The 27,988-nt window shown below is 40.2% G+C and overlaps 1 protein-coding gene across 4 annotated transcripts in view; it reads left to right on the top strand.

Moving 5' to 3' along the window:
• tln1 (talin 1) overlaps nt 1-26,921 on the top strand; it is a 160,291-nt gene extending 133,370 nt beyond the window's left edge. For all 4 annotated transcript variants that reach the window (XM_061847653.1, XM_061847651.1, XM_061847654.1 and 1 more), the window contains 10 exons: nt 2,842-2,958; nt 3,535-3,720; nt 4,925-5,032; nt 10,323-10,428; nt 12,272-12,396; nt 12,999-13,124; nt 19,301-19,363; nt 19,448-19,630; nt 23,818-23,943; nt 25,641-26,921. In XM_061847653.1, the coding sequence (XP_061703637.1) occupies nt 2,842-2,958; nt 3,535-3,720; nt 4,925-5,032; nt 10,323-10,428; nt 12,272-12,396; nt 12,999-13,124; nt 19,301-19,363; nt 19,448-19,630; nt 23,818-23,943; nt 25,641-25,775 (1,275 nt within the window). In that variant the 3' untranslated portion in view covers nt 25,776-26,921. The remainder of the gene's footprint in view (nt 1-2,841; nt 2,959-3,534; nt 3,721-4,924; nt 5,033-10,322; nt 10,429-12,271; nt 12,397-12,998; nt 13,125-19,300; nt 19,364-19,447; nt 19,631-23,817; nt 23,944-25,640) is intronic.
• Nucleotides 26,922-27,988: the final 1,067 nt, after the last annotated feature.

Below are 27,988 nucleotides of genomic sequence, written 5' to 3' on the forward strand. Positions count from 1 at the left end.
CAAAGAGAAAATAGACATTCAATTCACAGGGAACTATTTCTTAGAAGAGTCACAGTTGTGCAAAGATGCAGAATCTTCAAGCATTTAGAGCAGTTAGTGTGTCAACGCCCCACATTATGTTAAGCTTATACAGTGTGCCCTTACTCGTTCGCAGTTGACCACTATAGACCAGTGCAATGAAAATTGTGCAAAGGGTGCCGTTTAAAGTGATAAATCGTGCGATAGTCTACAGTTAAAACTAATACTGATGAGACCAGGCAGATGTGAGACTGTGTCCCAACAACGGCGCAAGGCAGAAAACAGTAGGTTTGCTAATCAAGAAATTAATCCAAACAATCTGTTCAAGCAGTTTTGATTGTCCGTTGCAGACAGAGTTTATCCTTTTTTGTGGGTGCCCAAACCAGTCTGTGATTGAGGTATACAGTACTGATTCGCTGACCGCTGTGTAAAACTGTCTCAGCAGCTCTTGAGATGTTGAAGTTGAGATGTTAGTCTTCCACTTCAGCATGGACGGCTTGAGGGGCAGCTGTGGTGAAGTATGCCTCTTGAAGTCCACAATCATTTCTACAGTCTTTAAGGCCAGATTATGTTGGCCACATCAAAGCTACAGTCTCACCACTTCCTGTCAATACGCAGACTCGTCGCAGTCTTTGATGAAGCCAATGAATTGAGGTGTCATCTGTGAACTTGAGTTTGACTGCCGGGTCCCTTGAGCTGCAGTCGTTGGTGTAGAGTGACAAGAGGAGAGGGAAGGGGACACAACCAGTGCTGATAGTGCTCATGGATGAGGTGGTGTTCCGCAGCTTCACCTGCTGTGTCCTGCCCGTCAGGAAGGTGTAGATCCACTGGCAGAAGGCAGGTGAGACGCTGAGCTGGAGAAGCTTGGAGGAGAGGAGTTCAGAGATGGTGTGCATCCTAGACCTGAAGTCCACAAACAGGATCCTCACATAGGTTCCCTCTCTGTCAAGATGTTCAAAGATGAAGTGCAGACCCATGTTGATGGCATTATCCGCAGACCTGTTAGATCAATATGCAAACTGCAGTGAGTCCAGCTGAGGACCTATGATGCTCTTGAGGTGGTCCAACACAAGGCATTCAAAGGACTTCAGGACCACAGATGTCAAGGCAACAGGCCTGTAGTCATTAAGACCTGACACTGCTGCTTTTTGAGGAACCGGTATGATTGTGGAGCATTTGAAGCACGTTGGTACTTCACAGAGTTCTCGAGACCTGTTAAAGAGCTTTGTGAAGACAGGAGCAAGTTGGTCTGTGCATACTTTGAGGCAGGATAGGGACACAAGGTCTGGGCTTGGCACTTTGTTGATCTTGTTTGAAGATCTGCCTCACATCCTGTTCATGGATGTTAAATGAACTTGGAGATGTCGAAGTGGACGGTGGTGCGACTTGGAAGGTGTATGGAGTGAAAGTGTCACTTTCAAATCTGCAGTAAAAGCTGTTCTGGTCATTGGCTAACCCACTATTCTTCTCTACTGAGGGGATCATCGCTTGTAATTAGTGAGTGATCGTCATCCATGCCAGACTGATTTGGAGTCATGAGCTGCATAATCCCTCTTTGCAATGTTACTTTCTTTCGTCATCTGGTTTCTAGTGCGATTGTAGCGGGCCCAATCCCCACTACGATATGCAACCTTTTTAGCCTGGCAGAGTTGCCCAAGTCTGGCCATGGCTGGTTGTTGTTGAATCTCCAAAGTTTTTGTTGGTACACAGAACTCTTCACAGAAACTGACATGCGGTAACAATATCTGTGAATTCATCTAAGATGCTTGCTGAAAAGTCACTCTAGTCTGTGCAGTCAAACGAGCTTTGAAGTTCTAATTTGGCCTTTTTGGTCCACTTTATGACTGATTTTACCAAAGCCTTCACGCACGTAAGTACTTGCGCGTATGTAGGTATGTGATCAGCGAAGCCTAGGGAAGGCCAAGAATTGCGCGATATGCATGTTTGTGGTATAGCAGTGGTCGAAAGTGTTATTTTCCCTCATTGGACCTTTTACGTGCTGCTTATATTTAGGGAGCTCGCAGTTAAGTTTAGCTGTGTTAAAATCTCCTAAGATAATAAGGGGTGACTAAGGTTGTTTTTTTTTTCTCAATCTCATTTACCTGCTAGGTGAGCATTAGCAGTGCTGCATTCATGCTAGTTTAGGGCGAAATGTAAACAAACAAGAGAACGGAAAAAGGCAAATTCATGCGGCGAGTAAAACGCTTCATTTCACAGTTCAAGGACGACAACTCCAAAAACAGGGTGCAGTGTGGGCTGAGCTGTATCATGTCCATGCACCATTTCTCATTGATAAAGAAGCACATTCCACCGCCTTTTGATTTCCACGCTAGCTCTGCGATGTGGTCCGCCTGATAAAGATGAAAGCTGGGTAGCATAACGGCACAGGGCAGCAGAATGTCCAAAGTCTTGCTCAGTGGTGAGAAAACCATCAGCGCTATTCAATGTGCAAAACTGTGTTTTCTTTTTGGCCTCCATTACTTTTACAACTGTTGACAAAAGTGGGTGCTATCTGATAGCGTCAGTGAATATACAATTTATTTCCATCTATCTTTGTGAAAGATCACAATCAGAAGAGAGTCCGTGACACGTCTACAAACAATGCGTACAATCTGTTAGAGTGAATGGACTATATAGTGCTCACTAATTAGGATCTTAATAAATCTGGCCCTCAGGTGCTGTAAAAATCAAATCAGACACCAGGTTGTCTTGCTGGTAAAAAGCGGCACTGTGTTACTAGGATGAAATGAAGAGATATTTGATTATTGGCATTTACAACTGGTCTAACCGCTTTATAATCCATTTAATCTTTGTCTGCAACAGGTGATGGTGACTAATGTTACATCGCTCCTGAAGACGGTCAAGGCTGTTGAGGATGAAGCCACAAAGGGGACTAGAGCTTTGGAGGCCACTATTGAACACATCAGACAGGAGCTGGCTGTTAGTAATGACACTTTTAAAACAAGAGGATTTTTTTTGTTGTTGTTAGTATGTTATGCACATCTGCCATCGTCTCCTTTGAAACCAGAAGAAATCATTTAGAGCAGTGACAATCATGCTTCTCAGTTACATAAGACAGACTGGACACATACGTAATAGACATCTTAAATCAGGCACAAATTGTATGTATGTAATCAAGTTATTTTTTGCCATTGATTGTCACTGTAGGGTTAGACAAGACAATTGATAGTTTAATTTGAGCTGATCATTTGTTTTGTTGAAGCGGTACTACAGTACATACAGTATGAAAATTACATATACAGTACAAGGGTTTTCGTGGCTAACATTGAGACCCTGCCCAGTGGTTCAAACAAATACTTTCTTTGTGAAGTAGTTTCATATATTTTAATGGTTTCATCATGTAAGATGTTTTAGAGCTGGACACAAACACCTTAAATTTTTACATGTAGGAACAACCCTGCACAATCATAATAATGTGAGTAATGTTTGTCATAGACAAATTTACTTGTTATGGTACATGCTAATTCAAGCCTATTTGTTGAATCAATGAAACAGATATTCAGTAGCTCAGACCCACCAGCAAAGACGACCACACCTGAGGAGTTTATTCGAATGACTAAAGGAATCACTATGGCAACAGCTAAGGCAGTGGCTGCTGGGAACTCCTGTCGCCAAGAGGACGTTATTGCCACTGCTAACCTCAGTAGAAGGGCCATTGCTGAGATGCTCCACTCTTGCAAGGTATTTGGGAAATTCATATAGATGATTTATGAAGTGTGACTTTGTATCTTGAGACAAGACACACGTGGAAATTATCTTGTTCAACCAATGGGGATTGTGAAAGGGCATTTTTTAATGCTTGTAATTGCTTGTAAGATGGACAGACTCTTTTCAAGCCCTTCCTAAAGTCTTCAACCTGAGGAGCTGTCGCTTATTAAAATGTTAATGCTGTGTTGGTGGGAGGTGTGTGACTGGTCAGGGTGCATTAGATGAAATGGGGGACTGCCCTGGATCTTGGGGAGTAGGTGGTGTCCACCTGGCAGAGTCCCTCACTGGATGGGTATGCCAACTTGCAGGTGGAGGTGTCCCACCCTTCTTCAATGTGGTGCATCACCAACTCTGTACACTACTTTTGGTGGTCCCTATTTAATACATCAGAAAGGAGCTGGCTGTTAGTAATGACAATTTTATGAAGGAAAAGTGTGTTTGTTTAGTATGTATGCAATATGTTTTGCACATCGGTCATCTTCTTTAAAACGAGAATAAATAATTTAGACCAGTGACTAGCTTCCTCTTCAGTTACATCCCATCAGACACATTGGACACATTTTTTTTTAAGCTGGCACAGAACACAGTTTTATCATACATAATACACATTTAAACATCAGCCTCAAATTGTTATTTGGTTTTTTTTGTCATCGATTGTCAAAGTCGAGACAATTGATAGTTTTATTTGAGCTGACTTTTTTTTTTTTTTGGAACAACTTGTATTACAGTACATACAATGTGTAGTACATATACAGGGCAGGGGTTTTCATGGCTAAAATTGAGACAGCACCCACTGGTTCAAACAAATACTATTTGTATCTATTTTAATGGTTTCACAATGCCAGATGTTGTAAAGCTGGACAAAACGCCTTCAAAGTTTATGAGCAAGGAAAATCCTGCATGGTCACAAGAGGTGGGTGTGAACAACCTATGTCATCCACAAATTTCCTTAAGGTAGATACTTAATGAATCCCATTTGTTGTTTTAATGATAGAGATATTCAGTACATCAAACCCTTATCCACTTTTCTGTCTGGCTGCGTTTTCACTAAACGTCAGAATAAAAATAAGTGGTGGGAGTATTTCAAACACCCCTGTTGCACAGTAAAGCACAAAAGGTATTGTAAAGGACAGGTAAATACAAAAACAAAAAACATTCCCATAATTTTCACTTTTAGCAAGCTGCCTACCATACAGAGGTGAATAAGGAGGTCCGGATGAGAGCCCTGCGCTATGGAAACGAATGTGCAACTGGATACCTGGGACTCCTGGAGCATGTGCTGGTGGTAAGTAGGGATGGGAAACTCTTGCCTTGATACAAATATGATTAGATGGCTAGATTTTTAATGACCTATATTTCCATGATTAAAATACATTACAGCTACAGTTACTCCATTAGAGAAAGCATCATTTTCCGCATTTTAGATCAATTCCCTGATGACAGTGTCAAGAATTATTGTACACATTACACACACATTTTTATCTTGCTGAAGTTTAATAACCTCTTTTTCGTCCCCCCTCCCACACTCTGTAAATGTTTATTGTATCTAAACTTGTGCTTCATGATGGTATCTATGCAAAGCCGGTGAGTATACAACATGACTAAATAGCTTAAGTGTGAGCTGCATTGGGTGTAATAGTCTTTGTTTATACCACAACATGTCTGTTAACAGCATGTTTGCTGATGTCAGACCATTCTTACTTTTAGTCAGGGACCAGAAATCTAACTAAACTAATTTAGAGTAAGTGGGAGTGAGCTGTTTCAGTGAAATTATATTGACAAAAAGTAATTGTTGAAGTTGAGAGTTCTTACACTTGGCATTTACTGCAATAAAGCGGTTACTGACACCGTTGGTTCCCTTCACATGCATGCATGCTTGTTTCCATGCATTGGTTGCAGTTCAATTGTTGGCCAAATTATATCGGAGGGGGTGCCGGTTCTTTCAGCTTGTGACGATGTGGGGCCTCAACATGGATTATGGCCTTGGTCATTGGTACCTGATACAAACTAAGTGGTTAAATTGTGTAGCACATATGAGGGTTACCTAAAAATGTAACTAATTTGGGAAAAGGTATGCGGGAGGTAAACGTCTGTGTTCATTTCCAGGTTTGGCAGATATATGCATTCATCATTAAAATCAAACTAAATTGACTCATAAAGGGGCACGACATCACTTTTCATGTGTTTGAAATCTAAGGAAAGTGGCCACAAACCTTTTATTAGTCTTGTAATTTGAACGTTGCTACATTTTATGAAACTTTGAGTCTGAGACAACAGATGTTTGTCAAACTCAACCCACACAAAACAGCCAAGAGTTGAATTTTATAGACTATAGAATGACATCTAAAAGGGATCTAGGGGAGTCTAACTAAAGATAGAAAATAACACTAAATATGGTAAAAAGAAGAAAAATATGCACAGAAAATGGGAAATGGAACATCGTGTTGGACTAATGTTGAAAATGTGAGCGTTTAATGCATGAAGTGTGGACAAGAGAGTGAGACAGAGAGGGCGAGAGAGAGTACAAACCTGAGATTTTGTGTGGAGCAAAAACTTTCATGGATTTCAGGTAACGACCAGTTACATAGTGATTGCGCTGGGCATGAAGTGTACCTGGTAGTTAAGTAGCAGTTGCTCTGATCACGTGGTGGTGGTCCGAAACAAATGACACACAGAAGGCAGGAGTCAAGAGTTAAATAACCCACAGGGGAGAGGGGGATACAAGCGTGTAGAGAAACAAACCTGGAGAAGACCCCACCCATCAAGTTGTGTCGCGTCTACAATTTGTACCTATAAAATGAGTTTAAAATCATACATAAATATAAAATAACCCCAACTGTGTGCACTTTTGTCACAGCTCTATCTTATAAAGGGACTTTATTATCTTTAGTCTTGGCAAATCAACTGCTTGAGGTTCAAATCATATTTGAAAGAAGCTTTTCCTGTCGTAGTCCCAACATTCAAAGTCCCTACACACAGCTGTTGGGTCTGTGCATTCCTCTTCTTCTTCTTCTGCCTACTAAGCCGCGTTCCTCCTTTTTTTTGTCTACACCCTACATTATCAGAATTTCTACCTACACCTTGCAGATTAACAGTTCCGGGGGCGTTCCTTTCCTATTGCGTACTCACCTCTATCTTGTCATAACAACACATCTGAATAAACCTGAGCCGGCTAGTGCCTGACCTTACTTAATACTCTGCAGCTGTCAGACACTTCTCCAACCTGAATAGTGCATGTCTACGTAGGACAGTTTTAGGAAGCCCTGGCCACGACCTCACCATTATCGAAATCGTGTGATGAACGCTCATATATGTTTGGCACAGTTTTACGCCGGATGCCCTTCCTGACACAACCCTCTGCCTTTGTGACAAAGCTTGTTCGGGCTTGAGACCGGCCGACAGGTTGCACAATATTGTGCTGCCCAACAAGCTGCAGATAGTCAAAAAAGAATAAAATGAACAAAGTCAGCACATAAATTACACAATTCACATATTACATAAACTATGTTAAAATTAAGGTCAAATGAAAGCAATCACATAAACACAGTCATCACATAGGGTACACAAATGACATACCACCTCTGTGAAAATAAAAAGGATATGGTGATTTCAAGGATTTGGTGATGGAAGAGATTCAAACCACAATGGATGTCATTCTAGTAGTTGAAGGTTGAGTCCACGTTCGATGTTTCTTCAACATCAGTGATTTTATCACAAGCACGACGCGTTTTGTTGTTAGCGATCTAGGCTAGGCTAACTTAGGCCAAGCAGCTTCAACGCAAACGATACAGCTCCAATTTAGGTAATAAAATGGCACAGATGGTAATTTAGTCCACTGAAGTCGTCACCAGGAGTGTCCCACATCGAGTATTCACAACATTCGGTCCAAATTCAGCAGGATTTATTGAATTACTGTTTAAGCTGCAACCAGTTTGGGGACCGGAAGCAAAAGACCATGCACAATAAGTAAACATAGTCCGAAAACCTTTGTTTGACCAGGTTTTTTTAAATGTACTGATCAAACCTCACAGCGCCGCCCTGCCAAGCACCACAAGTAAATTCTCAACCTAGGCGAAACAATGCAATGCTCAAAGATAGAGTAAGGTGTGCTCATGGAAGGAGTATATTTTTAAGTACTGTTGAAAATTTGAAGGTCTTACTGTCTAGGAGCATTTATTTGGATGCCCTCCATAATCTCACATTAGCCTTTTGTCAAACTGCCACCCTACTTCACAGTTCCCTTCTGAAAACAACGGTGATCACTTTTATAACTTGGGAGATGTACTCTGTGACGTAACGGTAGTAGAAGTAAATCTGCCATCTAGTTAAGACCCCACAAATAGATTCAGTAGTAACAGAAGCTATTGGGTGCATTCAGTAATGCATTCCAAGCATGCTCTGCTACAATCCGGACTCTTTAACACGTGCCATCATGGTGGGTTCTGCGAGGCCATGCAGCGTCGTTAGTGGCTAAAATTGACTGCATTATCTATACTGTATGCATTATTTGTAACAATGGACATGACATCATGTTGGAGTGAAAGCACTGTGGTTTGTTGTAATTCTACAAAAGTAATGTCCTATTAATGTTGATTTTTTTTTATGCTTTTTTGGTGTGTATTATTCATGGAAATTTACAATGATAAAATAATTTGGGTAATTATCTATCCTGTTAATTTTTGGTTGCTGTGGCTTAAACCTTCAATCAGGGGATGTTTTAATACATTTGTTAAGCAACGTATCTCTAAATTGTGAATTTGAAAAATGCTTTTGTTGCTTTTCAGTTTATACATAATCCAAAAACTACAGACATACATGACACATGACCAAATATTCCATATACTATACACTCTTTTCTAACACAAAGAAGGTGGTTGACCTTATTTTATGAATGCTTATTTATGGCAAGGTAATCTTATGCTCAGTCTGTTATATGCGAGATATTTAAGTCAGTTCAGTTTGGCTTTTTTTTTTTGACCGTTTAAAAAAAAAAATCATCCAAAGTCCAAACACTTGAATAAATTGCTTAAAATAAAGTCCACTGTCAATATATTTATAGATGTGATCTGAGTCCTTGCTTCTGTTCCAGTCAGTTGAAATGGATTAACCACCTTGTCCACACCCAGTCAATCTGGTCCAGAAACAGTCCTACCCTTGAGGGGCTTAACATGTTACTTAGTAACATGGTTTGTATTTTTGTTTATGTCAGGAGGATGTGATACTATGTGGCATATTAGCTTAAACCACCATTGTACACTCATTTCTTTTTTAGATAATTCTTGATTGTTTTTAACATGGGTTTTGCACATTTCTAAGTCACATTTCCGGTGTATGAGAATAACTTTTGAAGCTCAAACATTGGTGTGCTTCCAGGAATCGTTTTACCCGAGTGTGAGTGTCAGTTTATTTGTGTGCTGTGCGATTTTACTTGTCCAGGCATTTGCACTAGTTTGGCATGTTGCATGCGTTCCTTTACTATTGCGTCCTCACCTCTATCTTGTCATAACAACACATCTGAATAAACCTGAGCCGGCTAATGGCTGAGCCTATTTAATACTCTGCAGCTGTCAGACACTTCTCCAACCTGAATAGTGCATGTCTACGTAGGACAGTTTGAGGACACCAAATGAATGTAAAATGAACATCCCCAATGAAAGTGTAGTTACCCTGGCTGAGATTTTGGAAATTGGCCTCTTATGGTTTGCATCTGATGGTGTTAACACTCAGATATCCTGATGTTGTCTTGAGGGAACATGATTAAATGAGGCGTGGTAAATGAATGAGATAGAAACTTCACTAAATGCTGTCATGAATATGACTGAATAAATGTTAGACAATTTAGCATTGTACTTTGTAGACTCCTGTATCATGATCTACAAAGGAGTAATAGGATACTGAACAGCACTTGGAATGTTTTTTTGGCTGAACCTCTGAAATTTGAGGTGGGCTTAATCAGAGGCATTTTAAATGATTGGCAGATGTGCGCTGAATCCCATTTACTATGATTTTAAATGTGATAGGTTCATTTTGAACAGCCAGTTATAGGAGGGTGTGCGCATTTGTGCCACCACATTAACTCAGTTTTTTTTTTTTGTCCTTACCCTCTCAAAAATATTGAGTTGTTCATGTTATAAGTCACATTAATAGTGGAAAAAGTTTTTTTTGTCATAATTGCCATTTTTTTTTAAATGAAATGGAGACGTAAGTGGAGGGAAAAAAACAACCTACCTACTCTTAAGCAAAGTTTAGCATTCATAATGCTGTACTAATTTATCTCCTCTGGGATTGGAAGGCTTCAATGAAGGACGGAATCATGAAGTTAGAGGATTAACGGGAACCTCTGAAGTAAAATGCGTTATGCAGTGAGAGAACATTCGATAAAACTCACTAATCATACGTTAAACATCACACAAGACTGTTCAGCAATGAGTCACGTTGTAAATTCAATATAAATGATAATCTAGAAACATTTAAGGACTACAGTGTGTGAAAATGATGTCACAGGCACAAGAAAATTACAGATAGACCCGTTATGTGTTCAATAAAATCTCGTTTTTTTCCCCTCGCTCTTTCAGATTATCCAGAAGCCCTCTCATGATTTGAAGCAGCATTTGGCCAGCTACTCCAAGAGGGTTGCAGGCTCTGTAACTGAGTTGATCCAGGCTGCAGAGGCCATGAAAGGTATTGTACCTGCCACACAAAAAGGCAGTTGTATTGTAACTTAATTTCTTGTCATGTCTGTTTGTACCTTTTTAACATCTAAGGCCTTTTTTAGTGAAGCGATCTGATATATGCTTTACTAAACTATCTTTTGTTTTAACAGTAGATATGTAAGATCATCACATTAAAACCATTAGTCTTCATAGATGTTGAGTAACATCATGCTCAACAAATGTATTGGGCCTGCCCAATGTATTGACTTAAATTAGCCACATTGCTGAATCCAAAATAATTTTGTTCTGGTTAATGCACTAGTATGTGGAAGGTCTTTAATTGCTAAAATAAAATGATTGAAATTAATTTTTTGGGCTTCACCCAAAAACGTTTGACACCTTATTGTGTAGGTAGACACATGAACAATATTGGTGATGACCCACTGTTAATGTGTTACAATGTTCACAGTCGAGGTGGGCAATACACACCCCTACTCCGTGTAGTTGCACCAAAATGCATTTCTCTGAGAGAAAAATGATGAGTTGGACTTCAGCAGTTTTTACATAAGATTATTTGCTACGTTGTGGCACTTGAAAGTAATTTAACTGTGCTTCCCAATCAATTAGCCTGTGGCCCATTGTCTTTTTCTGCTTTTTCAGCTTCTGTTTTTATCTGTTTGAAATCCCCATCACTTGATTTCATCTATGCCAACAAGTTCAAATCTAGAACAGTGGTACCTCTATTTACGAAATTAATCCATATGTAGAAGCCCATTTTACATGTAAATTGCCTAATCCGTTCCAATACACCCTTCGCGCCCCCCCATCTCCCGCCAACGTAAAGAATAGTAAAAATTGTTCATTTACCTTTGCCATTGGGCAACTATGCAAAGAGAAGAGTGAGTGACGAGCAAAAGGCATCGTTTCTTGGCCCCATGGTGAATAAAGATGAATAAAGTTGCAAAAAAACAAACAAAAAACTCAAGAAAAAGTTGTAGTTTTCCAATGTGTGCTTGTGTGATTTGGTGACAGTCAAGTGTCCAAGGGGTACACAAAGCATTATGGGTAAAGACTGACGTCCCTCTTTGCCAATGGAATGCCAGGAAGATGCAACGGCGGTACCCAATGGTAGAGCCGCTTAATTTCGCCTCACAAACCAAGATACAGGATGTGTATCATGGGTAAAGGTTGACGTCCCTCCTTGCCATCAGGATGCCAGGAAGATGCTACGGGGATTGTTAATGGGAGAGTAGTGCTATTGCACCACACAAACAAAGATATAGGATTTTTATGTTCCTCGAAATTTGTAATAAGGAAACTTGTAACCTGAATTTTTGTAACTATAGACAATATTTTCCCTAGGAGGGATTTCTCGAAATGTTCATCAGGAGAGGTACCAGTGATTGGTTCAAGAATTCGCCTGTTAAATTAAAATTGAATTTGAGTTTAACTGAGCTCCCCAAAATGTGGATAGATAGTAAAAAAGCGCAGGGGTATTTTTCCTGTTTTTGATGGACAAAATAGCTCTTTGAGTATTAAAGATTGCTGACCCATGTTCTTGCGGTGGGCCTGTTCTCATCTTTGTTGAGCTGTTTGGTCATGTTTGGCTGTGTCACAGATAGCAGAAGTCCATAGCAGCATCTTGTCATTTGTTCCCATTTTTGCAAGTGCAAACCTTTGGCAAATCAGGCCCAACAAGTTTATTTTGGTATGATGTGTATTATTTTAACAAGGTACCTTCTTCAAAGGTTCCCATTTACATGTTTTATATCCGTTTGTGTGTGTGTTTATTGGGTTATAGTACTCATTCCGTGTAAGGTATTCAGGTAGTACCATGACTTGCAAAATGCTGGAAACATTCTGTTTTGTAGGCACTGAATGGGTAGATCCTGAGGATCCGACTGTCATCGCTGAGAATGAGCTTCTTGGTGCAGCAGCAGCCATTGAAGCAGCTGCCAAGAAACTGGAGCAGCTGAGACCCAGGACCAAACCTAAGGTCTTATATATACAGTGTATATCTACCTACATCTACATTTCTGAGCCACTGATACATGGCGTCATATATATATATGTGTGCGTGTGTGTGTATGTACAGGAATTGGTATCTCTCCATTTATATCTTTTTGGATGAAACGGTGGAGCAGCTGTAGAGCATTGGCACCGGGGTTCAAATCCCAGCCCCACCTGTGTGGAGTTTGCATGTTCTCCCCGTGCCTCTGTGCGTCACTCCGGTTTCCTGCCACATCCCAAAAACATGCATTAATTGAACACTCTGAATTGGCCCTAGGTGTGATTGTGAGTGTGACTGGTTTGTGTCTCCTTATGCCCTGCGATTGGCTGGCAACCAGTTCAGGGTTTACCCCGCCTCCTGGCCGATGACAGCTGGGATAAGCTCCGGCACTCCCATGACCCTTGTGAGGATAAGCGGCTCAGAAAATGGATGGATGAATGGATGGACGGATATATCTTGTTCTTGAACCCTGTTGTCTACTTAGCATTCCAAAAATGAGTGCACCTTTTTGTTTTAACTGCTTCACAGCTCATCACTGGTGTTGCACATTCTGTTTATTGACTGTTGGTTTCACTCCCTTAAAACAGGAAGCAGATGAGAGCTTGAACTTTGAGGAACAAATTCTAGAAGCAGCCAAGTCTATCGCAGCTGCCACCAGTGCCCTGGTTAAAGCTGCTTCAGCAGCACAGAGGGAGTTGGTGGCTCAAGGAAAGGTATGGGTCACCCTAAAACATGAAACATTTCGCAATGAAGACTCAGCGATGAGCCCCTCACTATACAATGCCCCAAACTTTAAAAATACCAAACATTATGAATAATGCTAACTTGTTTTGAGAAAAATAAAGAAAAAATATTTTAAAATTGAACTGTGGTATAAAATTTAAGGTGTGGCTTGAAGTTGTTTTGCCCACTATAAAACATAAACCAGTTTGGAACTGTGGTATTTGAACACTTGGGAATTTCTTACATTTCTGCATGGATTGGTCTTAATATGTGGTCTGATCTTCATCTCAAGGATGAACAAAGTGATTGAACTAATATCACACAAACAATTGTGTTTTCATGTTTTTATTATAAATAACATTTAAACATTAAAAGCATCAGAAGGAAAACATACAACAATAAGGTTACGGATTCTCCAAGACCTAATCAGTTTAATTCAACAGACAAAATTTAAGGTGTGGCTTGAAGTTGTTTTGCCCACTATAAAACATAAACCAGTTTGGAATTGTCTTTTGTCAAGAAGCATTACCTGATGTGTCCCATGCCTCGCTCAGAGAAGCTATCAGAAAACGTATGATTAAAATTCGTGACTTAAATAAAGCCGGAAAAAATGTCACTAAAAGTCTTGATAGTCATGAGTCCAGAGTTAGTTAATTATCTATAAATGGAGAAAGTTCAACAATTTGCTCTGCTTGCAAGCAGTGGCCATCCTGTAAAGATGACTCCAAGAGCAGAATATTCAATCAAAATAAAACCTATATTGTCAGCTGAAAAGCTATAGAAATCACAGGCACAATATCTCTGTTTACAGGAATAGGAAGAATGCCATGGAGGAAGTATTTGCTGTGTTTAAAAAAAAAAAAAAACATTGCTACTGTATATGTTCAAAGTTTGTTAATGAGAACTTATATTAAATATTCTGAGGACAGCTGAAACCAAAGATGAATTGTTTAGGAGGAACGCATAATAACATGTGGGTGAAAAATGGCACAGCACACCAACATCATAACCTTATCACGACAGTGAAACATGGTGAAGGAGCTTCATGGTACGGATAGCTTTATACAATCAATCGAAATGAAATTATGAAGACCCCTCCTTGAGCTGTTATCTTCTCATGGTGGAGCGATTTGTGTGTCCCAATGATTGTAGGAGCTAAGTTGTCTGGGGCTTCATACCCCTCGTATGGTCACCCATGGCTCTCCTCTAGATCCAGACCAGGAGGTGGGGCTCGAAGGTGAGTGCTTGGTGGCCGGGCCTGCAGCTGTGGGGCACGGCCGGCCACAGCACGAAAGGGTAACATAGGTCCCCCGTCCCATGGGCTCACCACCTGTATGAAGGGGCATGGGGGTCGAGTGCAGTGTGAGCTGGGCAGAGGCTGAAACCAGGAACCTTGGCAATCCGATCCCCAGCTACAGAAGCTGGCTCTAGGAATGCGGAATGTCACCTCATTCCCTCCTCACACACATACCTTTGCACAGCCAGATTTATTGTAAATGTCACACACCAACATGACTCCTACAGAGTACCAAGACCAGAGGCCATTAATCAAAAAAAGTGTGTTCTTTCTCACACAGACAAATTACTAGATCAGCCAAGTCTTGGCACAATTCTCATCTAATTCAACACTAAAATACTTACATATTTGGAGGTCTCAGTACAACTGTGAATCAATAGGCACGCTACTGTCCGATATTCTGTTCAACAGTGTGGCGGGATAGTCAAAGGTCTGCTACCTTTTGTTTAAAATTGTTGTTTCCAGGATAAAAGAGCTCAGCGACGTCACCAAGACATTTTTTTAATAAATTCTCCTGTATTGCAGGGCTTTTTGTCCCTTGCAATATTCCAAGCCAGTTGACACAATCCAAGCATTAGTCTCTGAATGCTTCATTTTCTTCAAGTTAGTCACTGATTTTTCAGTGACTAACTTGCGACTACGAAGTTCAGTCCCTTTTGGAAATTCCAGATTAATGTTAATGTCGAGTTAGCTGAAGTGTCTGGGAAAATTTGAAGCTCTGAAATGTGATGAAACATCTGACACAAAAGGCAGAGTGGCTTGCCGTTGCACTCAACAAAAAAAATGGGAGCTTTCTCATATTAATCACATATTTTCGTTCAATTGTGCATTTTTCACACTTGGATTCTGAGATTCAATTTGACAAATTATTTTCTACAAAGATCGCGATCCAACTGGGAAACTTCAAGCTATTTTCATTCAGTGCCCATGCCAGTTTTGTGAAAATAAAGCAAAAGCAAAGCAAATTTATTGTATAGCGCACTTCATACACAAGGTAACGCAATGTGTTTTACATGATTAAAGGCATTTGAAAACAAAGAGATAAAACATTTAAAACGGGATAAAAACAATACAAATGACAAACAAAATATTTAAAAAAAACACATACAGTGCAAGTAATATGATCAAAAAGTGGATATATTCTAAAAAGCATGAGAAAAAAAAAGACTTTTCAACCTGGATTTAAAAACATTCACACTTGGGGCTGACCTCACCTCTATTCTGTTGGCAACTTATTCCATTTGTGTGTAGCATAATAGCTAAATGCTGCTTCACCATTTTTGCTTTGGACTCTGCGCTCAACTATTTGACCTGAGTCAGTCGATCTCAGATCTCTACTGGGTTTGTATTCCGTAAGCATTTCTTACATGTATTCAGGACCTAAGTCATTTCGTGATTTATAGACCAGTAGCAGAACTTTAAAATCTATTTTAAAGCTGACTGGAAGTCAGTGCAAGGACTTTAGGATTGGCGTTATATGCTCTGACTGCTTTGTTTTGATCAGAGCGCAAGCTGCAGCATTCTGAATGAGCTGCAACTGTTTAATACTTTTTTTTTTTTTTTTTGGGGGGGGGGGGGTCCAGTCAGAAGACCATTACAGTAGTCAAGTCTACTTGAGATAAAAGCATGAATGACCTTTTCCTGGTCTGCTTGACACATACAAGACTTCACTCTAGATATGTCCTTCAGATGGTAGAAGATAGTTTTTGTGATTGATTTGATACGATGGTTGAAAGTCAGGTCAGAATCAATCAGAACACCAAGGTTTCGGAGTTGTTCTTTGATTTTTAAAGATTGAGAGTCTAGGTGTTTACTGACATCAATTCTCTTTTCTTTATTGCCACAAATAATTATCTGTTTTGTTGTGATTTAGGTAAAGAAAATTTTGGGTCATCCAATTATTTATCTGATTTAGACAGTAGCACAATAACTGAATTGAACTGTAGTCATCTGGAGACACTGCTACATATAACTGTGTGTCATCTGCGTTGCTATGGAAGTAAGTCAAAATTAAAGTTTTGAAGAATTTGACGCAAAGGTAGCATATACAGGTAGAACAGGAGAGGCCCAAGAACTGACCTTTGAGGGACCCCATAGGTCATTGCCATTCGCTGAGACCGAGCACCTCCAATGGTCATAAAGTAGCTCCTTTCCTCCAGGTAGGACCTCAACCATTTAAGGACTGTTCCATTTAGTCCCACCCATGTTTCCAACCTGTTAAGCAGTATATTGTGATCTACGGTATCAAAAAATACTGTAATAAACTCAAGCAAAGCGAGCACGGAAATACGGTAATAAATTCAAAAGACCCATGCATGCATGAACATTATAAAAAAATTTCAATGTGCTTACATTCTTTTATAAGAGCAAGATGAAAACTGCCAAAGAGCTGCAGGTTTGCCACATTTGTGTTACACAATCAGGATTTTTTTGGGCTGATCATCAAGTTTTAAAAAACTATAACCGATCAACGACCCAATCATAAAATTGAGCAATGAGTCTATTTAAAGTGCGGGTGACATCCCTATAAACATTCTAAAATAGATATTGTAATGAAAAATACATATAACAGTATTCACTTCAATGTCTATACGGAAAAAAAAAGTGAGCAGAGAGCGCGTCATCCATGCACAAAGTTCCTCAATTGAGTGTCTCTCGACATCCAAGTGGTCGCCACATTAGTCGCGTCATCTGTCCTTGATGTCTTCATCACTTCCGCCATTGTAAACGCGCAGTGCCTGCTACTATGGAAGCCGAACAAGAGAGATATTCGCATTTTTCCGACGCCCCTTCTGACACGGAAGCTCTTTTCTAAAAGGACAACACCACACAACCGAGTGAAATTACCGGGGCAATATTACACTATTGTTTCGAGCCCTCAGGGCAATATTACACTATAGTTTCGAGCCATATTCAGATGATATCCGATCACGGCCAAACCGCATCCCGTCCGATCCACTACCGCGGCGGAGATGAGCCATCGCGGCTCATTGCAGCTGGCCGGTGTGGCTTATGACAGAGCCGAGCGGTGCTGCTTTAGTCACAGTCGAGCCGGCTGAGTCACGCATTCTCGGCTGGGTTCTTCAGAGCCGCCCCCGTCGCAAAGCCCGACGCGCAGCCTTCGCGGAAGATGTGACCACCGAACGCGGCGCCTCAGCCGGTGTGGCTGAGTTTCGGCCCGCCGTGCTATATAAGGAGGGGGTGGAGCCGAGCTATGTTGCAGGCTGAGTGAGACATTGTTGGCTGGGCGACGCGCACATCGACACATTTCATACGCGGATCTTTTGTTACGTTATGAGAGAGACCAATTACGTGGTCCGCCCCAAACTATTTTTTTTTGAAGCTGTATTCACACCTACCTGGTATTTGTAACCCACGAAGCTCTCGTCCTTTGCACCCGTGCAATCCATTTTTCACAACGAACAGTGTCTCTTTCAAACTTATGAAGGGTAATTCCATTCTCCCGAGTGTTCAAGCAATGTCCAGCAATGCAATGAGCCGGCATTTTGGCTAACACGAAGGAACAACGAGCTACCTTCGCGGAGGTAATACTAATGGAAACAAACAAGTCCACGAGGGGGTGCCACTGTCCTTTACATCACTTCCTGCTTCCTCTCGACAACAAATTCCTGAGAGGATTTTCATGGCGGGAGTTACAAAAAGCTGTATAACGTCAAAATCATGTTTTGTGGTGAAAAAACACATGGGACCATATTGGCTCTGGGTTTTTCATTAATAATATACCAAAAATCAGCCGTTTGACGACACTTGAGCTTTAAATGACCTGTTCATTTACTGTACATACTTGTGTACCTAATTGTTCAAAATATATATTTACAAAAAATAATGTCTTTCTTCATCTATTTATGGCAGTGAAGCATAGTGACATAAATTAATGGGCTTCTATTAGATGGCGGTAAGTACATACAGAAATTAGTGTATCTACTTTTTGTGAGGTTTTTGTGTTTTATTGGTGTGCTGTGAGATTTTTCAACTGGAAATAGGTGCCTTGGCTTACAAAAGGTTGAAATTTGCTGCTCTAGTCAGAACATGTGTTCTATGGAATGGCAGTATCTTTACACACAACCATGAGGGTACCATTAGCTTGCAATGCTACATCATGATATGCAGTTCTGAATGTTTATTTTCTATAAAAAATAAATAAATATAAAACTTATATTTGTTAGTGTGGTATTAGTTTAAGCAAACTCTGTTTTTGTGCATTAAATTAAAATCAGAATACATTTTGTGACCACTTTGTGCAGAGATTTGTGAAATTCCAAAGGGTTCAAACAATTCTTCCTCCCACTATAGTTTCACATAGACACCGATATCAACAGCATATCTTTTTCCAGTTTTTCATTTTCATTTTCCCATTCATATTATTTAGCAGAAAGCCACCTCTTTCAATTTTTAGTTCCCCCCCCAAAAAATTTGCCATTGCATGCTCATATTTCCTTAAAAAGACAGCTATGCATTCTTTTCAGAATCAGAATCTGAAAGAAAAATAACTTATTCGCCAAGAATCTTGGAAACATACAAGGAATTTGTCTCCAGTAGTTGGGAGTTGGTATAGTGCAACATACATGACAACAACAGACACACAGTCAATTGATACATAAAGACATTGTGGTAACAGTCACAGGGCAATCCAGTGAAGGCTGCTGGTAGTCTGGCAAAGATGTAACACTTTTTGGTTTTTATTACAATTGTGCAAAGGATGGAGAGTCCTCTAGTATTTAGAGCAATAGTTCAGTTAGTTTTATCTTAATAATAACTATCTATGATTGGTCTTTCATTACTCAGAAATAGATATATTGTGTAAACAGAAGGACAACAAGACAATGAGACCTTTTTTAATATTTACAGGTGGGAGCCATTCCAGCCAATGCAGTGGATGATGGACAGTGGTCTCAGGGCTTGATTTCTGCAGTGAGTCTGTTGCATCCAGCTTCAAATACTTTATCGCATATTCTCCTGGCCAATTATAACATGTCGATGCGTTTGACTCCTTAGGCTCGAATGGTAGCCGCAGCCACCAACAATCTTTGTGAGGCTGCCAACTCAGCGGTTCAGGGACATGCAAGTGAGGAGAAGCTCATATCTTCTGCCAAGCAGGTGGCAGCCTCCACTGCTCAGCTGTTAGTGGCCTGCAAGGTCAAGGCTGATCAAGACTCCCAGACCATGAAGAGGCTTCAGGTTAGCACAACATGCCAATGTGTACTGTATAGCTCTGCACGATATTAAAGAAAAGGCATTGTGATTATCTTTATCCCTGATATATTCATGTGTGTGTGTGTGTGTGTGGTGTGTGTGTGTGTGTGTGTGTGTGTGTGTGTGTGTGTGTGTATATATATATATATATATATATATATATATATATATATATATAATATATATATATATATATATCAGAAACAACAAAAATGGATATATCTGCTTTTGCGTCTGAACTCGTCATATTTTCTTGGAGGATGCATTTGCAATAGGCTTTGAAGTTGGTAATAGTGAAGAATTAAGTGAAACCTTCTTTTACGGGATGAGTGCCTAAAACGAGGACGCTTTTTGTGTGGCATAACTTGAAGGTTCAGGTAGAAATGGGCCTGGCTCAAGTTGGAGGCCAGAACAAAAAAGCAAACAAGAGGCAAGTTTGATTTTAATCTTAAATTTGTATATCAATATGTAATTGAGCGGTGCACATAAATGTTTCTCTACATGAACGAAATGGGTATTTTTGGCTTATTGTACTCTTCAGAGTCTTCCAGGTCACCTTTGGTCACTTTTTCAGGCTTTTGGTGTTTTCATGTCTGTAATATATGGTGGTGCCTTGACTTAAAAGTACAATTTATTCAAGGTCCATGTTCAAAACTCAGATCTCTCACACACTATGGTACATTCATGCAATATACCTTTAGAATGGCATGACAATACTCTGCAGCTTCCCTGAGTCCCCACAGTGAACAGCAGCTGTTGCAGTGGACAGCTGTCTCAGTTTCTGACAGTGAGGGAGAAACAGTGGTTGTGTTCCTTCCAAAATTCTTTTTATATACTTTATTTATCCAGGAACCTTCACATTGAGGTTCAAGATTGCTTCTTCAAGGAAGTCTAGGTTGATATATCAAGCTTCGTAGTAGCACAGTAACTTGAAGTTTCTACATTTTGGGAGCCATATTGAGGTTTAATATACAACAAAAAATAAGATACTATAACTGAAATGTAATGCGTGGAGTGAATCTTTACATAATCCTGAACAGCTTTGAGCAGCCTGAGTGCATGTCAGGAAACATATTTTGCGAATAATTATTCCAGAAAATTAAAAATTCATTCGTAATTCAAGTAATTTAAGTTAAGGCCAAATGAATTGCCTTAGCAACAAGTTGAAAAACTCATAAATTGTGAAACCGAAACTTTGGCTATTTCCAGAAAATTGAACATGCAAGTATCGCATGTCATTTGAAACACCTCTATATACTATATTTAGGACTTTTTGAATCTTAGCGAAGAGCATATCAGCCAGTCCCAGCCAGCTCGTGTTCTCTTATCCAATCAGCAGCGGCTTATCCCCTCCTCTTCTGGGCCTGCAGCTGCCACCACAGTAATTCCCATACATTTATGTCCAGGGAGGCCTTGGAAACAATCCACCAGCTAACCAATGGCACTCAGAACTGGAAACATTAGCCCTGACCTCTGATTACACTATTCGCATTTCAACTCTTCCCTCTTTTTAATGGTTCTTTTTAAAGCTGATCTCGCCATGTTTCAAAACTCTCTTGCCAGAAGTCTGACATGAATTAATAGGGTTTTTTTTCTATTTAAAAATTTAGATTTGTGAGAAATTTATTTTTTATGACACATGGATGAGTACACCACAGTGTGAAAGCTAGTTGGCATCCAGGTTGAACGAGAATCAGGGCGAGGCGTGGTACAGCAGAACTGCCCCCAATCTGACTGTAGTTTTTGGATGAAAAGTGAATTACATCCTGGAATGATAGTCAATTGCAAAGTGATTATGACTGGAGCATTGAGTGGCATCTGATCCCGTACCTTTTGCATGACACCAACACCACAATCTGTGGGCAGTGGTGGTCTGTACTCTAGTTTGAAAACAGCAGCTAGGTATATACTCTATATTTTTTTTTGAAAGGGACACTTTTGTGTGGTGAAGAATTTGTGCCCTAAAAAATCTCATTACAGGAGTGCCTTGAGATTCGAGGGCCCTAATTTTTCAAGATACTGAAGATGCACGACAATTATTCAAAATAATTATCTCACACATTTGAAGAGTTATGAAATATTGATAAATGGGTCCAATTAAAAAAAAAAGAAAATAAATCCAAGAATGAAAGGGAAAATTCTGTGAAGCAATATCTGTTCTTTGCTGTCAGTACAGCTCGCTAGATGAATAAATCAAGTACTTCTCTCTGCATAGAGATATTCAATCAAGCACATTTCTTAACCTTTTCAAAATACGACATTGGGCTTGCTATTTGCAGTAAATGTTATGCAAACATTCAAACATTGAGTTGTGATGGGATCTCATCATGGAAACGATGGCCCTTGATGTCCAACCCTTGACCGGCATTGAGGACACTGGCTTTTGTCAACTAATAAACCATTTGGAGCAATAGAATGTACTTCTGAATGCACTAAATTTGGGATGTACTGTATGTTTGCCACCAAAATACGTGATTGCCACATCTCTTGCATTGCATACACTGATGGATGGAAGTAAGGACATAAGGTTCAGACATGTGATGTTAGTCTTGTTAGCACGCCAGTTCTAACTGCGCCATGTGATTAATGGTATTGTGAATTTCACACACCTGCATGTTCAGTCACAGGTCTGTCTGTTGTGTACATATTTGTATACCATAAACAAAGGCCCCGCTTACTTACGTCCCGCGCGGAAGTCTTTGAGTAGTCAGACTCCGCGTCATTCCTGTCCGAAGAACCATCCAAATGTTCAACATTATTGACAGCCACAGGTTCAAATCTGTATGGACATATTCCTCCGTCTTCCCGCTCAACCAATACTTCTATTTCTTCATCAGATGAGGATAAATCCGAGAAATCAGCGCTAAAAATAACTGTGTTGGAACGTAACCGACCCTCAGGTTGAGCACATGATACGTCACATCTGCGCACGTAGGTCATGTGACTCGCCAAAATTTCAGCAACTGGGAACATTCAAAATTGCAGAGATAAACAACCTTAAATGATATCTGATGAAAATCTTTATTTTAAAGTTACAGTACCAATGACATGACCTATCTGATACATTGTTATTTTTAATGAGTGGCCTTCCCCTTTAAGGAGCAGCCTGGCAATTACAGTTAGGAAAATGAGTATTTCAACACCCTGCTATATTATAAGTTCTCCCACTTAGAAATCATGGAGGGGTCTGAAATTTTCATGGGAGCTGCATGTCCACTGTGAGAGAGAAAATCAGAAAAGAAAAATGCTATAATGAAACCCGCCCAAGTTGTAGGCATGACATACCCCACTGGAACATGATAAGCTGTTAATCCAGGCAAAAACTGGAAAGAACTGTGAACGTGGGATTCAAAATACCACTTCAATGAACACAACAGTAACTGTGTCTGTTATACAGCTCCAAGGTGACACACCATAAAGAGCAGCATTCAAACGATTTATTTTTATTTCTATTAAAGTGGTTTTCCGAAGTAGAGGAATAGAGTGGTAGATTCTCAAATCAAATTACACATTACATCTTTTTTTCAGGTGAAGGCAAGAACAGATTAATCGCATATCTATTCATTTAAATGGGAAAAGATGATTTGACATACATGTGTTTTGAGTTACGAGCATGGTCACAGAACAAATTAAACTTGTATCTCAGGCAATGACAATAAATCATAAGACATCCGAATTCTTATTGGACTGCAACTATCCCAGGGTAGTGAGTCTCTTGTAGTATGTCAGGGTCTGGTTAACTCCATAATTCCAACCAAAGGTGAATTGTTAGAAAATAATTCTATAGTGTTTGTGACTGTGCCATCTACTCCAGGCTCAGTGTTTATTCCAGCCGACAGAGCCGCATAAGGAGAAAGCTCCTCTGCTCAGACCAATCAGAAAAAAGTTTGGGTGTGAGTTCAGTACATCAGCCCATACTTTTCCTTTTATAGCAATTCCCAGGCCCCACAAAAAAGATTATGGTTTTCTTGTCTCAGAGCACGAGTGGTTGCTTCCCTTCCCTTTAAGGAGTTGCTGTTCACAAGGGACAAAGATGTGTGTCGTTCCAACTATGTTCAATCACTCCTTTGCAAATAGGTACCCGGTAATCAACAAAGATTTATAACCTTAAATAAAAAATGTTTGTGTTCCAACAATATTAACATTTTCTCAACTTGTGTCTGTGTCTCTAGGCTGCTGGAAATGCTGTGAAGAGAGCTTCGGATAACCTGGTAAAGGCAGCACAGAAGGCAGCGTTCGACGCCCAGGATGACCAAGCAGTGGTGGTCAAAAGCAAGATGGTAGGAGGTATTGCTCAGGTGAGTTTAAAGACGTGCCTGGAGATATTTAAGTTCATCCATTTTCTGAGGCACTGATCCTCACGAGGGCCACGCGAGTGCTTGAGTCTATCCCAGCTATCGTCAGACAGGAGGCGGGGTACACCCTGAACTGGTTGCTGGCCAATCGCAGGGCACATGGAGAGAAACAAATAACCAGTCACACCCACAATCACACCTAAAGGCAATTTAGAGTCCCAAATCAATGCATTTTTTTGGGGATGTGGGAGGAAACATTCCAGTCATTAAACTTAATTGTATAATGTAGTTTAGGTATGGACAACTGAGTCCACCACTGACTTGGAATTCCCTTTGTAACCTTTTCCAGACTGATAAAGTTCAATTATTTTGTTTCTCTATCTTTCTCAAATTTCTTTGACCAAGGCGTTCACCAGAGTTTGACAGGTTGCCAAGGCAATTGAGAACTGTTTGTCATTTAGAATGGCACCTGGAACCAATTTAGGGTTCAGTGTCTTGCCTGTTATGGGGTGCTTGGGCATCTGGTTTGGATCCCCCCTAGAGGTCGCCCTGACCAGGATGAGGTTCCAGGGACAAATGGAGAGACTACGACACCCCCATCCCAATCCACACATACACACACAACCAGCAAACTGGACGAAGTGGCTGAGGACAGGGAAGTCAGGGGTTCCCTCCTCAAGATGCTCCCACTGTTACCTGACCCCAGATAAGTGAAAGAAAATGGATCGATGTCTTGCCCAAGGACAGTTCACCAGCAGACAAGATTAAAACCCGTGAACCTCAAACCAGTGGACATCCCTGTCTACCATCGCTACCACAGCGACTGTGCCACATGCTAGGCCAGTTGGCCACCTTTACACTCAAAATCTTCAGCAAGTCATGCTCAGCTTCTCCATGTTACAGAACAAGTTTGAATTCGTGGTTCTATGAACTGTTGCTCCCCAGACCATGGCCCTTCCCCCGCCACCAAGTTTGACTGAAGTCGAGACACTTTGTACTTACCTGGTTGACGCCATATGAACCAAATAGATTTTATTGGACAGGGTTCCAATCAATGTTCCGTTTAAGCTGCTCGCGTGCGCAATTCCACACTTCTGATGTGGTCTCTGCGCAGATATTCTGCATTGCATACACACTCGAAAAAAATCCAACCCAAACTTAAAGTAGAACATACAACTATTTAGTTTGTGCTATTTTGCAATGTCATTCAATGAGTGAGGAATGACTGACAAGTAGATCCACTGGCACAATTCACATACACACTGTCATGCCTTCAGTAATGGGCAATGAGGAAAAGGTGTCACCACTGGGTTCTTTTAGTCACTTTTTATTGAACACTTCGGCAGCACACCAAACTCTCTCTAACAAGGAGTTCCTGCTTTCCACACTCGCTCTCCCGCCTAGTTTATTTTACGCCGCCCCCCTGCTCTTAAAGGGGTACACTCATAATCACAGATATTTCAATCCATCGATGTGGTTTACAATGACACCGTCCTTATGAAACTGGATGTGATTTTCTCTTTCTCAATCTGCTATTCAATGATTGTCAAACCACATTTTTAAAAGCAAAACAAAAACAGCCCACAACTGGTAGTTTGTTAGGTGGGTATATCGAGCACCTTCCGACTGCGGTGAGAAAGTTGTTTTGGTTCAATAGTGAGGTTTTCCCCAGTGCACCAACAGATTGTGTTTTGTTGCAGATCATTGCTGCACAAGAGGAGATGCTTCGCAAAGAAAGGGAGCTGGATGAGGCCAGGAAGAGGCTGGCCATGATCAGGCAGCAGCAGTATAAGTTTCTACCCTCTGAACTGCGGGAAGATGGTCAGGAACAATGAGTCCGGGTTAGAAGTGCAAAGGAGATCAGGACCTTTGTTCAGCTACATGTAGAAAGAAAGAGCAGGAAACACTCCATCTAATTCACTGCTATAATTCAGAATTTGTCCCTGTAATTACATAATTGTCAAAGTGAAATGTCCTACAACACCTTTAACTTTGATCCAGAAATAGATGTATATGCCTTAAGTCCTTACAAGGTATCTATGCTCTTTTATATGTACTGTATCATTGTATACTTTTCCAAAATATTGGCCTCACTTTATGGTTCTTTTGATTTCAAATGTGTGTCTATATTTTGGACATACCACGTGCCTTCATAAATCATAAGACTTCGTATATACTTCTGCCAAGGGTCTGCCTTCGTAAGTCAAACTTATAATTTAGACACTTGACAGTAAACACAATCTGTGCTTTATATAAAAATATCTATGCAAAATGTTATTGTGACAAAACGTTTTAAAAAGAGGGTCAATGTGCAAATGTGTCGTGACAATTCTTGCAACGTTCGTTAATAGTTTTGAATTGAAACCAATGACTTTGCAATGGATAAAATATTTTTTACGGATTTTTGAAATTTACGAGTTATTTTACTTTCATTTGTGTTTCAAATTAAACAGTGACAGTATTTAGTCTTGGATTATATTGGAGACCGGTCCAAAATCACCAGGCCTTATATTTAACATCGCATTTACTGTATTTGGGTGTGAAATGATTAATTGAACCTTTGCCAGAGTATTGTCTGATCCTTAACATGATACATGACAGTTTAGGGGATCCCTGTCATTATTTTCTTCATGGATGTTTATGCATTTTTTTAGGTTACATAATGCTTCCCCTTTATTAAGATGCAAATGTTAGATCGCTATTTGTCCCAGTCTGTAATTATTTTGAAAGTGCCTTTCTATTGAATAAACTGTCTGATGCCCGTCATTTAACCTACAATGCACTTATTCGTTTCATTAATTGAACAGAGCATCATTCAAATTCACCATTTAAAGAATATTTGGCACGGTAGAATGCCGAAAAAATCTCAAGTCGTTCTTTCACACCGTGACTGGTATAAATATAAGGTTGGTGTAAACAGTACTACACGATGGTATACTGTAAGAGCTGTGTATATGCAATAAAGCTAGTTTCCTCTGGAACACTCCACCTCCATTTTCTTGTCCGTGTTCACAGATTCTACTTTAACCTTCTTCAGTATGTGCTCTAAAATGGATATACAGTAAATACGAGTAGTTTACACACACTAACCCTAACCCTCGGATTGAACCAACCTGACATTCAATTCAATCGACGTTCATTTCAAATTAAAAGAGGTGGTCCACACATGTGAAACTACCTTATCTCAATTGTTTATTTTTAATTCTCCTTAAAAATATTAGTTTTCGGTTGAGTTGTACAGGATTTTAAATGATCTTGGTCTTGCAGACCACTTTGTCTTCATTTGAATGTAATTTGCATTCATTTCATTATGATTGGATTGCTAACTTTGGGAGTTCCCCCTCACCTCTGGTTTTCTGAGCGTAGTCTCACCTTTTATTGTTTTAGTCATACCTCATTTACAATTCTAGTCAATCAGCTCACATCTTTCTGCCACGAAGTCAGCTCTTACAGTGAAGAAAATAAGTATTTGAACACCATGCTATATTCCAAGTTCTCCCACTTAGAAATCATGGAGGCGTCTGAAATTTTCATCGTATGTGCATGTCCACTGTGAGAGGGATAATCTAAAAAGAAAATTCCAGAAATCACAATGTATGATTTTCTAATGATTTATTTGTGAGATACAGCGATAAATAAGTATTTGAACACCTGAGAAAAACAATGTTAATATTTGTTACTGTAGCCTTTGTTTACAATTACAGAGGTCAAACGTTTCCTGTAGTTGTTCACCAGGTTTGCACACACTGCAGCAGGGATTTGGGCCCACTCCTCCACACAGATCTTCTCTAGATCAGACAGGTTTTTGGGCTTTCACTGAGAAACACTGAGTTTCAGCTCCCTGCAAAGATTTTCTATTGGGTTTAAGTCTGGAGACCGGCTAGGCCACGCCAGAACCTTCATATGCTTCTTACGGATCCACTCCTTGGTTTTCCTGGCTGTGTCCTTCGGGTCATTGTCATGTTGAAAGACCCAGCCACGACCCATCTTCAATGCTCTTACTGAGGGAAAGAGATCGTTCCCCAAAATCTCACAATACATGGCCCCG

This window comes from Syngnathoides biaculeatus, chromosome 17 (genome assembly GCF_019802595.1).
Source record: "Syngnathoides biaculeatus isolate LvHL_M chromosome 17, ASM1980259v1, whole genome shotgun sequence".
In the NCBI taxonomy this organism is placed as follows: domain Eukaryota; kingdom Metazoa; phylum Chordata; class Actinopteri; order Syngnathiformes; family Syngnathidae; genus Syngnathoides; species Syngnathoides biaculeatus.